Source organism: Myxocyprinus asiaticus, chromosome 3 (genome assembly GCF_019703515.2).
Source record: "Myxocyprinus asiaticus isolate MX2 ecotype Aquarium Trade chromosome 3, UBuf_Myxa_2, whole genome shotgun sequence".
NCBI lineage: Eukaryota > Metazoa > Chordata > Actinopteri > Cypriniformes > Catostomidae > Myxocyprinus > Myxocyprinus asiaticus.
This window is the reverse complement of record NC_059346.1, coordinates 24,179,980-24,194,921: the sequence shown is the minus strand read 5'-3', so window position 1 is coordinate 24,194,921 and position 14,942 is coordinate 24,179,980. Positions and strand designations below refer to the sequence as shown.

General features: G+C 40.3%; 1 protein-coding gene across 1 annotated transcript in view; it reads right to left on the bottom strand.

Annotated features, from left to right (window-relative positions):
- LOC127424859 (A disintegrin and metalloproteinase with thrombospondin motifs 15-like) overlaps positions 1-13,516 on the bottom strand; it is a 30,216-nt gene extending 16,700 nt beyond the window's left edge. Inside the window, exons 1-2 of the mRNA XM_051670361.1 lie at positions 12,268-13,516; positions 514-646 (exon numbers count right to left, since the gene is read on the bottom strand). Coding sequence (XP_051526321.1) covers positions 514-646; positions 12,268-13,227 — 1,093 coding nt within the window. The 5' untranslated portion in view covers positions 13,228-13,516. The remainder of the gene's footprint in view (positions 1-513; positions 647-12,267) is intronic.
- Positions 13,517-14,942: the final 1,426 nt, after the last annotated feature.

The window sequence follows — 14,942 nt, the reverse complement described above, 5'->3', positions numbered from 1 at the left end:
TTCCCTGGCCAGAACACTTTACCAAAACCACCTATGAGGCTTCCCACATGCTTATTATTCCTCAGTTGCTCAACTAAACCCTAAAGAAATATCTGAGGAAATTAGTGTATTCTAAAAGTTAATTTGAACAGAATGAACATCATCTCTGGGACAATATTATGAAGTTCCTCCTGAAGATTTCGGATGAAGAAAAGACTGGTCCCCAGATTTTGAGCAGGGTTGGCAGGCATTCCATTAGGAGATTTCAGCAGCTCCAAACATAATTGATGTCTATAATCATTGCAACAGGCTAATTATTGGAGCATCATGTTTGTGCTGGGATTGATAATATGAATGCTAACATTTCATGATGGAAGGAAAACATTTCAGTTTGAAGTGCAAGCCAGTGTGCTTTTATGACTTTGTCATGTGCTCTCATTTCCAAAAAAATAAAAATAATAATACATCAGTTTGAATAACCGGGCATCACACATGACTAAGCATAACATCAGCAACACAAATGTTTACACTTACCAAGCTCATGGGCAGTAGTGAAGGCAGATGGCAACCCATCATCTTCAATCACAGAGCAGCTTCTTTTGGGATCACACATAGTGCCTACATCTGCCATACCCAGTGTGTCGCAAGTTGAAGATCCACATAGGTCCTAGATCAGAAAAATATCAAATGTTTGTCATCATCCTAGTATGCATTTTTTAACAGATTCTAGATGAGGATTCATTGTATAATTGCAAGACAATCTGAGTATAAACCGATTAAATTAAGGTGGAATTGACTCCAGTGCTTTTGGTTGACATGGAAATATTTTAGATACCTAAAATATCTAGAATTTTTGTCATCACATGAGCTACTTATTGGTGTAGTATGCAACATCTCAATCCAAAAGAGTTTCCAACTGACCTATATTTTTTCCCACACAGTTTGAAATGGATTTGCTTGAAATATCGGTTGAGCCCTACTGACTGAAAATCATTATAGTATGTTGCTTGACAACCATATCCCATGCTGCAAAACCCTTGCCTGCCAACTCCCAAAAAAAGGACTAAGACCGACTGTGATTGTAACATTAGAATGAAAAACAGAGTTTCTTTCTGGCCATTAAAGAGCACAGATGCTTCACCACATTCAAGGGAGCAAATGTTTATGAACAGGAAAACTTTACTTCTAATCTGAAGTACCAACAATTAACTTACTTACAATTAACTGACCCCCTTTATATTAGGTGTCTTTAACTACTATGTACTTAAGAATTTGATATATGTACTTATTATGTGCATATGTGTTGTTGCATTGTACTTTCATTTAAAAAACCTGCATTTAATTGCATCTGTGGTTACACTGTTAACCTTAACCTTAAACCTAAACCTGCCCCAACCCTTACCCTAAAACCTACCCATAAAAGTAAAAAGCATCAAATGTGAATCTTGTGATAATTTTGCAGAACACCGTGTATCTACACAATAAATACATTGTATTGTTTGTATTTTAATGTTAGTAAATAGTAGTTAAGACACCTAATTTAAAGTGGGACCAAATTAACAAATAACTTATAAAGATCAACCAGATATATACAGTAAATGTGAGAGAAAGAAAGGTTATTAGTTAAAGTCCAAGACATACTAAAGAAAGGGTGGTGTGTTATTCTGTTATTCATTTACAGTATATTGCACCTATCTTTTTTCCCTCGATAAACTGTTTTTGATATGACCTAGTTCTCACATCCTCTACATTGATTTGTGTTAATGAAGCTACTAAATCACAAGGATTATCATGGGGCTATCATAAACAGTCTCTCTAGTCTTTTGTGACCTTTTGATGAAGTGCTGCCTCATTCAAATGTTATACCTTTGCCAGAAATTAAGTGGTTGGGTGTGTATTCTTCAGTCGTAATTCTATGTGACTTTAACAACTAAAACTAGTGATATTACATTACAGCATTGTTTGTTTGTATCTATCATATGTGTGACAGCTATTCAAAAGTTTCAATTCAAAACTTTATACAAGACCATAAATGCAGTCTGAAACAATATGGCCAGTTTTTACAGTTTAGTTTTAACTTGACTCTCTTTGGAAAAAATACAGCAGTTTAAAGAGATTATTATGTTGCCCTTTTTTTTTTTTTTTTTTTTTATGTCGTTGATTTAGAGTGAAAGTAATATGGCCTCTTTCCACAAACGCATGTAACAGGAAAGGTATGACCTTTTTCTCTGCCTCTTTTGGTCACTTCAGCCACCACTACCACAGCACCAGTTGGTTTTTCCTAACATCAACTTTACATTAGTGCTTAAATTAGTCACTCTGCTTCAGTTACAGGTATATACAAACAACTCAAAAGCAGACATTTTGCTGATTGGATTATAAAAGCACATGAACAGTTGTAGTTGTGCACAGTTGTGGTGTTTATGTCATCACTTTGGTCATATGTATCCAGAAACTGGACTAGTACACACTAACTATTACAAACAAACATTCAGGAGCAAATTTACTAAACAGTTGTGCCACAGTTGTTCACAAATGTACCACTCACATATGTGCCCAGGGGTGTCAGAGCCTGCAGCTTGAATGTTTTATAGATTGCCCAAAGCTGCACTGCATTACGGCAAATCTCCATTCTGCCTGACCGCCCCATCATTGAAAATAAATTATGACCAAGTGGGCCTTTTTTTTTAAGCAGCTCTCTATACTTTGCTACCCCACCTAATTTCTGCTGCTATCTGTTTACCAACTGAAAAAGTCTCACCACCTGTTAAAAGAATTTAACTGTAAACTATAATCCTGTCCATCACTGGATACACTATGATGAAAGTTTACTTTTATGACCTGTATTTGAAATTGGATGGGTTGGTTGATAGTTTAGAAGAAGAGTGAATGAAATAAGGTTTAATATACATAAAGAATATAAGGAAATTTATATAATTTATATTGTTTTATATAATTTATATAAGGAAGGTTTCTTTTATTATAGGCAATATTTGTCAGAAAGAATTTCTAAAATATTGTCTGATTAGTTTATTACCCCCTACTTGCATGTTCATCATCATATCTATGTATATGTGCCCTTATCCATTTATACTATTGGTTTATTTTCTCATATTCCACCATGGAAATAGCACACAGATTGCACAGCCCTCTTTTGCAGCAGTGTTTTCACTGTTACATGATTTGTGTAATTCCTTTAATGAAGCAAGTGCTAAATGCTGATAGAGCAAGAAAATAGACAACTCTATCAGTAGTGACAATTTTTTTCTCAGAGAGTTACCCTATTACTTCACACTCCAAATTCCTGATTACATGCTTTGTTAATAAAATGAGGTATGGGCTTTTTTTTACTGGGTTCAAGTCATCTGCCTGTGCCATGTGGAGGTAACAGAATCTGAATCTTGAGGTCCTGATGTAACTTTTAGGCTGGTGCACACTTCGCATCAGAGATTAGATTAGCAATGAAAGCAGTGACTTCCAAGTCATTTCAAGTTACTTATCTATCCATTGTTTCTTTTCAAGCATCTTCTCAATGTTTGGTCAGAAATCTCTTTATCCTCAAAAAACTCTCCACAAGCAGTGCTGACCTAATTGGCATCCAACATTGCAAACATATGACTTTCATTATGCCTTTATAAAATCAAAACTGTTCCATATGTGCATTTCTCTCCCTCTCCTTCTCACACACTCCCTTTTCCCCTCTCTCACTTACTCTCGCCTTCCTTCTCTTTCTATGTCATTTTTGTACTTTCACTGATAAATTTACGCTACCCCTGCAGGGGAATAGTGAATTGTATGTTTAGCCATTTGGGAAGATGTACACTTCCAGCGGCGTGTCAGCACAAACAAGTACATAATTCAATACAGGCAACATAGCTATTTGAAATTGGAATACGTAAACATTGCAAAATTGAGAATGTTTTTTCTGAATTATTTGGTCACATTTAATTTTCACCATCTTGATACTAGTTTAAATTACCAGATTGCAATATGCTGTTTAAGGGAAAAATTCATTTTACATGTATTATTTTTATGTTAACCTTTACTCTAGTTTCACTCTAGTTTCTAGCTTCTTTTATCTGTGTTGTTGCATTACTGTGGTTAGATGTAAGACATCTAAGAGATACTGGACCTATTGTACCAGGCATAACCATCTCCAACTTTGATTGATAGTTTCAGCTTAGGTAAACACTTAGAAGTGAGATGGCATAGACCAGAAAATCAGTTAGCCACGGGCGTTTCAGAACTTGGTACCCTGGTGGGGGCGCACGCCGCAACCCTGGCAGCAGCGAACCCCCATGTGACGCTGGCTCTTCGAGCACACAGTCCAAGCTATGAAATGGCCATGGGTGCAATGGGCAGTCCACCTCCTACCACTGCTGACCGGGGAGGCCCAACTCGTGGACCAACAACTCCCGGTCGACTTCTGAGGTACCCTGAGCTGAAGAAAGCCATCCTGCAGTGGGTCAGCCGCAGTCCAGAAGAGCATCGTCAGCGGTTCCGATCCATGACGTTGAGTGAAGTCAGCCGCCCGTTTGCCTTCGCTCAACAGCTCCGCGACACCTGCCAGCGGTTGGTGCTGGCTAAGGAGCCCAGTGATGTTGGGGGTGTCATCGATCTCGTGGTACTGGAACAATTCATCTCCAAACTACCGAAAGGAACTGCGGAGTGGGTCCAGTGCCACCAACCAGCATCGCTGAATGAAGGTGCCCCGGTGCCCCGGCCTTGGGGGTGTAGTAACCCTCCTGTCTCTCTCTCCCCCAGCTCTTCCTCTCAGGTGGGGGAAGCTGATGCCACTGGTGTGGGCGTGAGGTTTGGGCCAGTCTGTTGGAGTTGTGGGGAGCTGGGACATGTCCGCGAACAGCGCCCATTGATGGAGGTGGGGACATTGATCCGGGTCCCCAACACTCCACAGGCCACTCCCGATCGAGCCGGGACATACCAAATACCCGTGAGTATTAGGAGGGGTACATACCAAACCTTGGTGGATTCAAGTTGTAACCAAACCTCCATTCATCAGTGCTTGGTTCAAAATGGGACATTGGATGCAAATAATCGGGTGAAGGTGAGGTGTATGCACGGGGATATTTACGATTATCCTGCAGTGATCATCACAATTCTATTCGGGGTCAAAAGCATAACATTGGGGCTGTGGTTAGTTTCCTCCTCACCCATCTACTAATTTTGGGTACTAATTGGCCGGCTTTTCCCGAATTGTTAAAGGGGTTGTGCGTGGATGGGTCCTGTAATACAGTGGTACGGTCTGGGGTGTGCAATGCGCTGACGGGGGAGGCGGAGCCGGGGCCATCTACATCAGCTCCTCATCAGGATGACGTAAGGGAGGGGGAAGCCTCGGCTTCCCCAGCCCTTAGGGGAATTCCCCCTGGGATTTCACTCTGGAGCAGATGTGAGATGAGACTCTTAAGCACACGTTTGACCAAGTGAAAGTAATTGATGGTCAACCCCTTCAGCTGCGCATTGCACTCACATATCCGTATTTTTCAATTATAAATGATCGTTGTATCAACTGACGCAGGACGCTCAGACAAAAGAAGATGCAACCCAGTTGTTAGTACCAAGGAGCCGTCGGGAAATGTTGTTCCAGGCGACTCATCATAGTCCGATGGCAGGTCACTTGGGACATGGGAAAACACTAAGCCGTCTCATGGCCCATTTCTATTGGCCGGGCATTCGCGGGGATGTTAGCCGGTGTGCGACATGCTGCGAATGTCAGCTGGTGGATCCACCAGCCACTACAAAAGCGCCATTGCACCCTTTTCCGAGGTTCCCTTTGACAGAGTTGGCATGGACCTCGTCAGGCCATTAGAACGGTCAACGCGTGGGCATCGCTTTGTGTTAGTCCTGGTGGACTACACAATGCGATATCCGGAAGCAGTGCCCCTGCGCGACATCTCAGCATATAGTGTTGCAGAGGCACTCTTCAAAATAATTTCCTGAGTGGGGATTCCAAAAGAAATTCTCATTGACCAGGGCACGGCTTTTATGTCATGTACACTACGCGAGCTGTATGAATTATTGGATTTTAAATCTATTCGGACAAGCGTGTACCATCCACAAACAGACGGCTCGGTCGAATGATTTAATAAGACCTTAAAGAATATGATTCATAAGTTCGTGCACGAAGATGCTTGGAATTGGGATAAGTGGCTCGAACCTCTGTTTTTGCAGTGTGAGAGGTCCCGCAAGCCTCCACGGGGTTTTCCCAATTTGAATTGTTACATGGGCGTAAGCCTTAGATGTAGTAGATATCATGAAGGAAAACTGGGAGGAGGGACCTTCACAAAGCAAAAATGAGATTCAATACGTTCTTGAACTGGAAGCAAAACTCCACACACTGGGGTGACTATCACAGGAGAATTTGCTACAGGTTCAAGAACGTCAGTCCTGGCTGCATAATAGAGAATTTCCACCGGGAGATAAAGTACTTGTATTACTGCCCACATCGAGCTCTAAATTACTTGCAAAGTGGAAAGGGCCCTTTGAGGTCACACGGCGAGTTGGGGAAGTCGATTATGAGGATAGTGGCAGGGCTTGTCAAATTTATCACCTTAACTTACTAAAACCATGGAGAGAGGTGGTCCCCGTATACTTGGCGACGGTAGTTCCGGAGAGGGAGGAGCTCAGCCTGGAGGTGAGTCTAAAAGCCAAATTAGTTCACCCTGGTCCATGGTGGAGACCACCTTTCGCCGTCACAACGTACGGAGGTTGCCAGATTGCAAAATAATTTCTCTGACATGTTCTCGCCTCTCCCCAGCCTCACTCATCTCATAAAATACCACATCGAGACAACCCCAGGGGTAGTGGTACGTAGTCGTCCCTACCACTTACCAGAACACAAGAAACAAGTAGTACAGGAAGAATTAAAGGCCATGCTCGATATGGGCATAATAGAAAATCCTACAGTGATTTGGCCAGCCTGGTGGTTCTGGTGCCTAAGAGCGATGGCTCAATCCGGTTCTGTGTGGATTATAGAAACGTCAACACAGTGTCCAAATTTTACTCTTATCCAATACCTCATATTGACGAACTGCTTGATCGGTTGGGCTCAACTTGCTTTTATTCGACACTGGATTTGACAAAGGGATATTGGCAGATCTCCTTAACGCCGATGTCCCATGAGAAAATGGCCTTCTCCACACCGTTTGGATTACACCAATTTGTGACCCTTCTGTTCAGTTTGTTTGGGTCCCCGGCTATGTTTCAGCGTCTTATGGACCGAGTCCTCAGACCACACGCTATGTATGCTGCTGCATATTTGGATGATAACATTATTTACAGTAAAGATTGGCAACGGCATATGCAGCATCTGAGGGTGGTTCTGAGGATGAGCAGGGCTCACAGCAAACCCGAAGAAGTGCGCAATTGGGCGGGTGGAGGTATGGTATCTGGGATTCCACTTAGATCACAGGCAGGTGCGACCCCGGATTGATAAAACCGCAACGATCGTGACCTGCCCGAGACCCAAGACCAAAAAGGAGGTAAGACCATTTCTGGGGCTGGCCGGCTACTATCAAGGGTTTGTGCCTAAACTTTCCGACGTCACCAGCCCGCTGACTGATCTCACTAAAAAAGGATCCCCAGACCCGGTCCATTGGACGGAGCCATGCCAACAAGCTTTCACGCAGGTAAAAGCTGCACTTTGTGGCGGGCCGCTTCTGTATTCCCCTGATTTCTCTCTCCCTTTTGTTTTACAGACGGACACATCGGACAGGGGCTGGGTGCTGTTCTGTCCCAAGTGGTGGAGGGGGAGGAGTATATATATATATATACAGGGTTGGGAGGGTTACTTTTTAAATGCATTCCACTACAGATTACAGAATACATACTGTAAAATGTAATTTGTAACGTATTCCATTAGATTACTCAAGGTCAGTAATTTATTCTAAATACTTTGGATTACTTCTTCAGCACTGGTAGATTTTTTTCACTTGTTTTGACAATAAAAACTCTGCCAGTACAGTAAGACAAAATACACGTTAAAAATACATTCTCTGAAAAAGCCTAAATATCTTACACAGTGTTGTTTCTAAAACAATAAATCTAATTGAGCTTGTTTTAAGGATTTTAAGATATTTTTACAGGAAAACAATACAAAAATTATTATCAAGAATATGATTTTTGTCCTAATATCAAAGGTCTTACTAGAAAAAAAGAAATTATGATCCAACGTGAATTTTCTTGATAAAAAATATGATCGTGCCTGGTAACATGCATGTAAAATGGCTAGAAATAGCATTTTAGCTTAGCGTAAAGCTGACAATTTACACAAGGTTTATTTCTATTTCTTCTGCTGCAAACTTACTTCAAACTTACTTATCTGTCTGCTCGTATGAATGTAACACATCATAAGAAAGTGTTTCACCGCTGTTCAAATGCACTTTGGATCACATCATTTATGTGTATAAATGTTTTCCATCTGAAAGGACTAAATATTAAATGAAACAAATGACAATAAAATGCAAATTAATCTCTTCAGTAATCATAATTTGAATGTAACTGAATTCTAACTACAATTATTTAAATTGTAACTATAGTTGAATACAGTTACTTATATTTTGTATTTTAAATACGCAATCCCGTTACATGTATACCCCCCAACCCTGTATATATATATATATATATATGTATATATATACACACACACACACACACACACACACACACACAGTATAAATAGTAGATTAAATCTCATCACCTTTTACAGCAGAAAAAAGACAACAAATCTTCGGGGCAGTTAACAATGATAGTTTGTCTGATTTTTTGGAACAGGTTTTCAAACTTTTATACATATTGCCTCATGGTCCTGTAATTGGCTCTATTGCTAACAACCCATGTACACTGAGAACTGTAGTTCCTGGAGTTAAATGGAATATAAAGCTTTGCAAATCCATCTCAAGTCACAATTATAACATTACATTTTCATGATTCCACAACATAACCCTCAGTTTCTCTCTTGAAGCCCCCTTTGCAACAGTGGCCTAGTTACAGTTTTTGCTCTGTTTTGTATTAAACTTGAACTGTTGCAGTTTCACATGACTGGCCAGCAATGACTCATTTTGAGACTCTTCTTGTTTAACTACAAATGCAATGCTTAATAACTACTTGTTTGATTCCATAACATTTAATTGGAGATCAATAAATACCCACAATAATCCACTGCTGGTTTTAGTGACACAGCATCATTTGGCAGAAAATTACTTAGTGAGGTCACAACAGAACTGTCTAGATCAACAAATATCTTGTTTCATTTGGTATGAAACATTCCCCAAGCTGCAGCTGCAATTGGAGTTGCAGCAGGTGGGCCTTGACACAGCAGGCACATGGGTTTTCTCTCTATCTTTCTGCCTTTCTGTTTCTTCACCAACCTCAGCCTCTCCCTCATTAAATACCAGTAATGAGAAACAGATTATTTGAGAGGGGGTGGGAGGAGAAAGAGGGGTAAAGGGTCAGATTGTTCCCAGCTGGAAGTGTGGTTAGGGGAAGCTCCTTTATGAAACTGGACGCTTCCCGTTACTATATCTCCCATAGTCCTGTCTGAAATTCCATTAACTTTTGTATACATTGGCCTTGCTGAATGAAACAGATAAAATGGAAATGTGTTTGTCGTCACATGAATGTGGAAGAGATTAATGGATAATTCTCCAAGATGTTTGATTTTCATATATATTACTTTTTGCAATTTTTGTTTCTGCAGTCATCTTTACTCCACACTGGAGTTTAACTCCACATCCTTCATTTAATGACACATAGTTTTCACCATATCATATGTACAGGAGATATCCTCAAAAGTAGTGTCTGGGCTGGCAAATAGCTTTCTTTTTAAAATTCATTGAGAAATGACGGGATTTGATGCATCGCCGAGTCAGCAATGTGGAATTTGTTTAAATGTCTGCTGCTTCTACTTTATGTATCCACTGTATACTACCTTAATCTACAGCATGCACCTTCTATACTCTGTGTTCACTCACTCATTCATCCATCCATTCATTTATCTAACCAACCTGCTGTGTCCATACCCATCTATAGATGCACCCATAACCCATACCATTCCTTTATTCATCTGTCTATCCATCTATCCATTCCTTTCATTCATCCTCCTTTGTGTGATTTATGCAGACTTGCATAATCACACCCTGCAATGATTGGAGACATGTTTTTATTTTATTTTATTTTTTTATGTAGGTTAGCAGATGTAGAACTCTAACCCCCTCTCCAGCTTCTCCTGATTCATCCAAGGCCATGGAGAAACTCAACTCAACAATATCTCTGTCCACAGGGAGTAATGAATGTAATGAGTGGAAGAATGTAGGGAGTAACTGTGCTCTCTTGCTTAAATGCTTCATGAGTTCCCTTTGGAGAAGAAACAATAAAAAATTTACTCTGCACAGAATGATTCACCACAGCTGGTCTCTGTTATCCTGACTAGGCAGACATGACTGATCCGGATGGTCAGCTCAGTTCAAGTGTAACTACAGCAGATTAACAGCGTATACAAAGGTTTTGCTTTTCTGGCATGTTTGGAGCTGGCAATGTTTTCACACATATGGGTGTTCCTGAAAAACAGCTGATGGCTTAAGATTAGTTCACGTGGGTTAATAAGGGTGAACTGGTAGGAGTTTATGTGAGTAAAATAAATTCCAAGCTTTGTGTACCCATCTCCTTAATATTGCACCTGCCTTTTGTGTGATAAACTGCTGATAACACTGAGTGCTAGAGACATAATATTTCAAGTGTCAGTTCCCCAATAGAGGCATGATGAATAAGGCAATGGGGTAAAATAAAGGTGAGAAGATGTTGAGGTTACAGGCAGCACGGACCAGAATTTAACACAGTTCTGGCAACCAACAAAGTCGGTCAGTCACTTCACACTTATGCATGGTTTGAAAAGGAATAGTTTACCCAAAAATGTAAATGATGTCATCATTTATACACCCTGATGTTGTTCCAAACCCATATCACTTTCTTCTGTGGAACACAAAAGAGGAAATTTCGCACAATATCCTGGCCGCTCTATCCCAGATATTGAAAGTGAATGGTGCTGGTGCTGTCAAAACATCATCACACCGGAAGTCGACACAGTGTTGCCACCAAATATTCCGGTGCACTCAAATGAACCCCATTCTGCCAAATTACTGACAAGTGTCATCTCCCATAATTTTTACATAAATTCAAATATGTTTACCTTTTCCTGTGGTGCTACTGATAGCGTGTTGTGCAGGCAGCCTCAGAGATATGGGTTCTGGTCCCATCCCTGATAGCACACGTACATCACCCAGACGTCTATTTTATGTGTGTGTTTTCATCTGGAAGACACATTTTTTAGGTTGTTTGCTCATCTGCAATACGTCTATACGACGTTTCCTCTCGGATGTCAATAAGACATTCAGAAGATATCTTTGAGAAGTTTATGATTTAGAATGTTTGTAATTCTGATCTTTTTAAGATGTTTAATAATTTTTATTTTTTTTAATAATTGTATTTATTTATCACACATTATACATTTTGCACATATACAGTGAAATTCTTTTTTTCACTGTATATGCTAAGCTGGGGTCAGCCATGATACGGTGCCCCTAGAGCAGATAAGGTCAAGGGCCTTGCTCAAGGGCCCAACAGTGGCATCTCAGCAGTGCTGGGGCTTGAACCCCCAACCTTCTGGTCAGTAACCCAGAGCCTTAACCGCTGTGCCACCACTGTTTATCAGATGTTAATTAGATTGAGATGCTTTCCAGATGAAAAGATCTAAAACAGACATCTTGGAGATGTGCATGTGCTATCTAGGATGGAAACCAGGAAGTAAACGCTTTCACATAAACAATGATGGGTGCATTTTGGAGGTTGCATTTTTCCTCTAAAATGTTGTTTTTATTCTACTGACTGTAGGTTAACTGTGGAGGCTGTTCTTGTTGCAGCCTGCCCATTACTTGGTCTAAACGAGGCTAAAATGCCAACATGTGTTTAGAATATTACGTTTTGTAGTAAGATTAAGAACCCATCAAAGTATGTGCTTGTCCAAGCAACACATGATTAGAACACCATATCAGCCTATTTTGTGTCATTCACCTTTAGACTTAAAAGGTGAGGTTACAATGCCCTCATAAATCATGTCTAAACTGGTTTGATTTTGGGGTAAGTAAATTGCAGCCGCCTGTGTGGTGTTTAGTTTTGTTTTATGTTGCAAGACATCTTGCTATAATTACCACAATATACATTAGCGGGATCATTCTATGATTCGAGCCCTGCTGAATAAACGTGGATTACCCTCACCTCTTTTGTGAATAGGATGGCCGTATCCCAATACTCCGGATGCTTGTCATTGTTTTTATTCAGCTTCTTTTGCCAGGTGCAGAAATTACGCAGGGTCATCGCTGCGTTCCCTGAAACTTTGGGTCCTTTCTCTTCATCGTTAATCACCATAAACTTGACAACCACGATGTTGATAGAGTTGAGAATGGTGGGGTGTTTGTAAAGCTTAGCTGCCACCGACATTAAGGTCAGCACGTAATGCTTCAGGTCGTCACCATGGAATTTAGCCATAGACTCATCGACCACCACTAATGTCTCTACATAACGCGGAATGGAGACAAACCTTTTCGAGCGATTTTTCAGGACTGACATAGTCATATTTCTAATGCGCTGGTCCTTCAGGTGTTTAAATTTGGCCAAAGACTGTGCAACGTTGTGGGCCACGCCGCTGTCCACGCCGCACCGTGACGTGGAGTTTCCACTCTCATTAGCGTTAGACCGGCGTCTGATAAGATGTGAATCCAAAATGTCCCAATCGGTTGCTGAGGTGGTGTCGTTGAAAGCCGGTTTGAGGAAATATTCCCAGCCATCATAGCCGAAAGCGCCCTGCAAGCCTTTGCATAAACTCAGCGCTGCATAGGACAAGGGGTCAGAATTCACCTCGCCGGCATAGAAACACCGGCTCAAATCTGCGCTCTGAGCTAAATTTTGAGTACTTGCGTCTGTGTGTACCGAGAAGCCAGGGGCAATGAAGCTGGAGTCAGACTGCAATTCGAGCACAAAATCTTGTTCAAATGCACTTATTTGAAATACAACACTTTGTGGTAACACGTTCTCTTCAACATCGACTAAACTGTTCTTGGCAAATCTCTGGTGATCCAGTCTGACGGGTACGCACAGCTGACTCTGCATTGAACCAACAGTTTTCCATTGAACATAGAACACATTAACAAGAAAAACTGACCTTAGCAACAAAAACATGATTATAGTTAACAGTTTTGGTGCACCAGGGACTTGTTTGATCTAAAAGAGTGAGATTTGATTGAAAGTATATTCCAAGATGCGATGCACTACAAGGCTGCCTTAGCGCGTCCACAAAGTGCGAAATCCGCCGGTCTGTGATCCATCCCTTTTTTCTACTTTATACTGAAGCGGCTCTCCTCTTCTGTTGCCTTTATGCGCGCGTAATGTGTAAACATATAGCACTTGTAATCAGAAGATTTGGGGGAGGTGCTCGAGTGCGCTCTTTGGGTATGCCTCAACCCGCATCTACTTGTGGCTCTGAGCTTTCACATCATCAGCTTGCAGCGCTCTGTGAGCCGGGTTTCCCTCCCACTTCGTTTAGCTCTACAGCATCCTAACAGTGACATATGGGGAGTGTTTGTTCCCTATCAAGAAGTATCAGAAGAAAAATCAGAAGTAATCTAATTTATTTCTGAATTGTAATCAGGTACTGATTACAAGCTACATGTCCAATATTGTAGTGTGTGGTAACAGATCAGACCACTTACATTTTTGAATCAAGGTCACAGAAAGTGCAGTTATGTACAAAAACAATCTGTGAAACTACAACTAACTTTACCGCACTAATGCCATCGGCATTTATGGATTATCGCTCCATCTTCAGTGTAATTATGGCTGTTGGTTTTGTAATAAACAGGTCTGTGTGCAATCCCCCCCTACCATTCGAAAACAGATTTACCGAATTTATGATGTGTGCTGATTTAGAATAATAATACAAATATATATATTTAAAAAGAAGAATTAGAGGGATCAATAAATTCTGAACAATTTACTGCCTTTGTTGTTTAATATGCAATCATGTAGTCCATTAAAAAGTAACTGTAATCTGATTGAATGTATGTTCAAATGTAAATTACAAGTACATTTATTTTTGTAATCTGATTTCGTTATACAGATTACATGTTACCTGTTACTACCCAGCACTGGTTATATGTTTATGCACTATAAACGTGTGTTTATACAGTTTATAGTTTAATGTTATTTTCTGGTATGGCTTGAACAGTTCAAATTTAATCTCAGTGACATATATGAGGATGAGACAAGACTGTGAAAGCGCACCAGGCTACGTTGGAATTCATTTGGGGATAGGCTCCATATTTTACACTAAAAGTGCACGCTTTGCAACTATTTTTTCCTACTAGTGAGTGTAATAATTGTCATTTAGGGGGAAGGCTATGTAATGGCACAGTTTACACTTTGCCAGCAGGTTTATGTTTAAAAACGATTCAGTAGAGAACATATGGTTACTATGTGCGACTGTTTACTTACATATTTTTCTGTTACATATCATTAGTAAATAATGATATGTAATGATGTTGCGATAATAATAAGTCTAATTTAGTCTAGAGATCAACAGAAACAGCACTGCTATTGCAAGGATGATGACCCTATAAGGCTATTATTAGCAGGGTTGGGAGGGTTACTTTTGAAACGTATTCCACTACAGATTACAGAATAAATACTGTAAATTGCAATTTGTAACGTATTCCGTTAGATTACTCAAGATCAGTAACATATACTAATTACTTTGGATTACGTCTTTAGCACTGGAAGATATTTTCACTTGTTTTGACAATAAAAACTCTGCCAGTATAGTAGGACAAAATGCACATTAAAAATACATTCTCTGAAAAACCTAAATATCATATGCAGTGTTGTTTCTAAAACAAGAT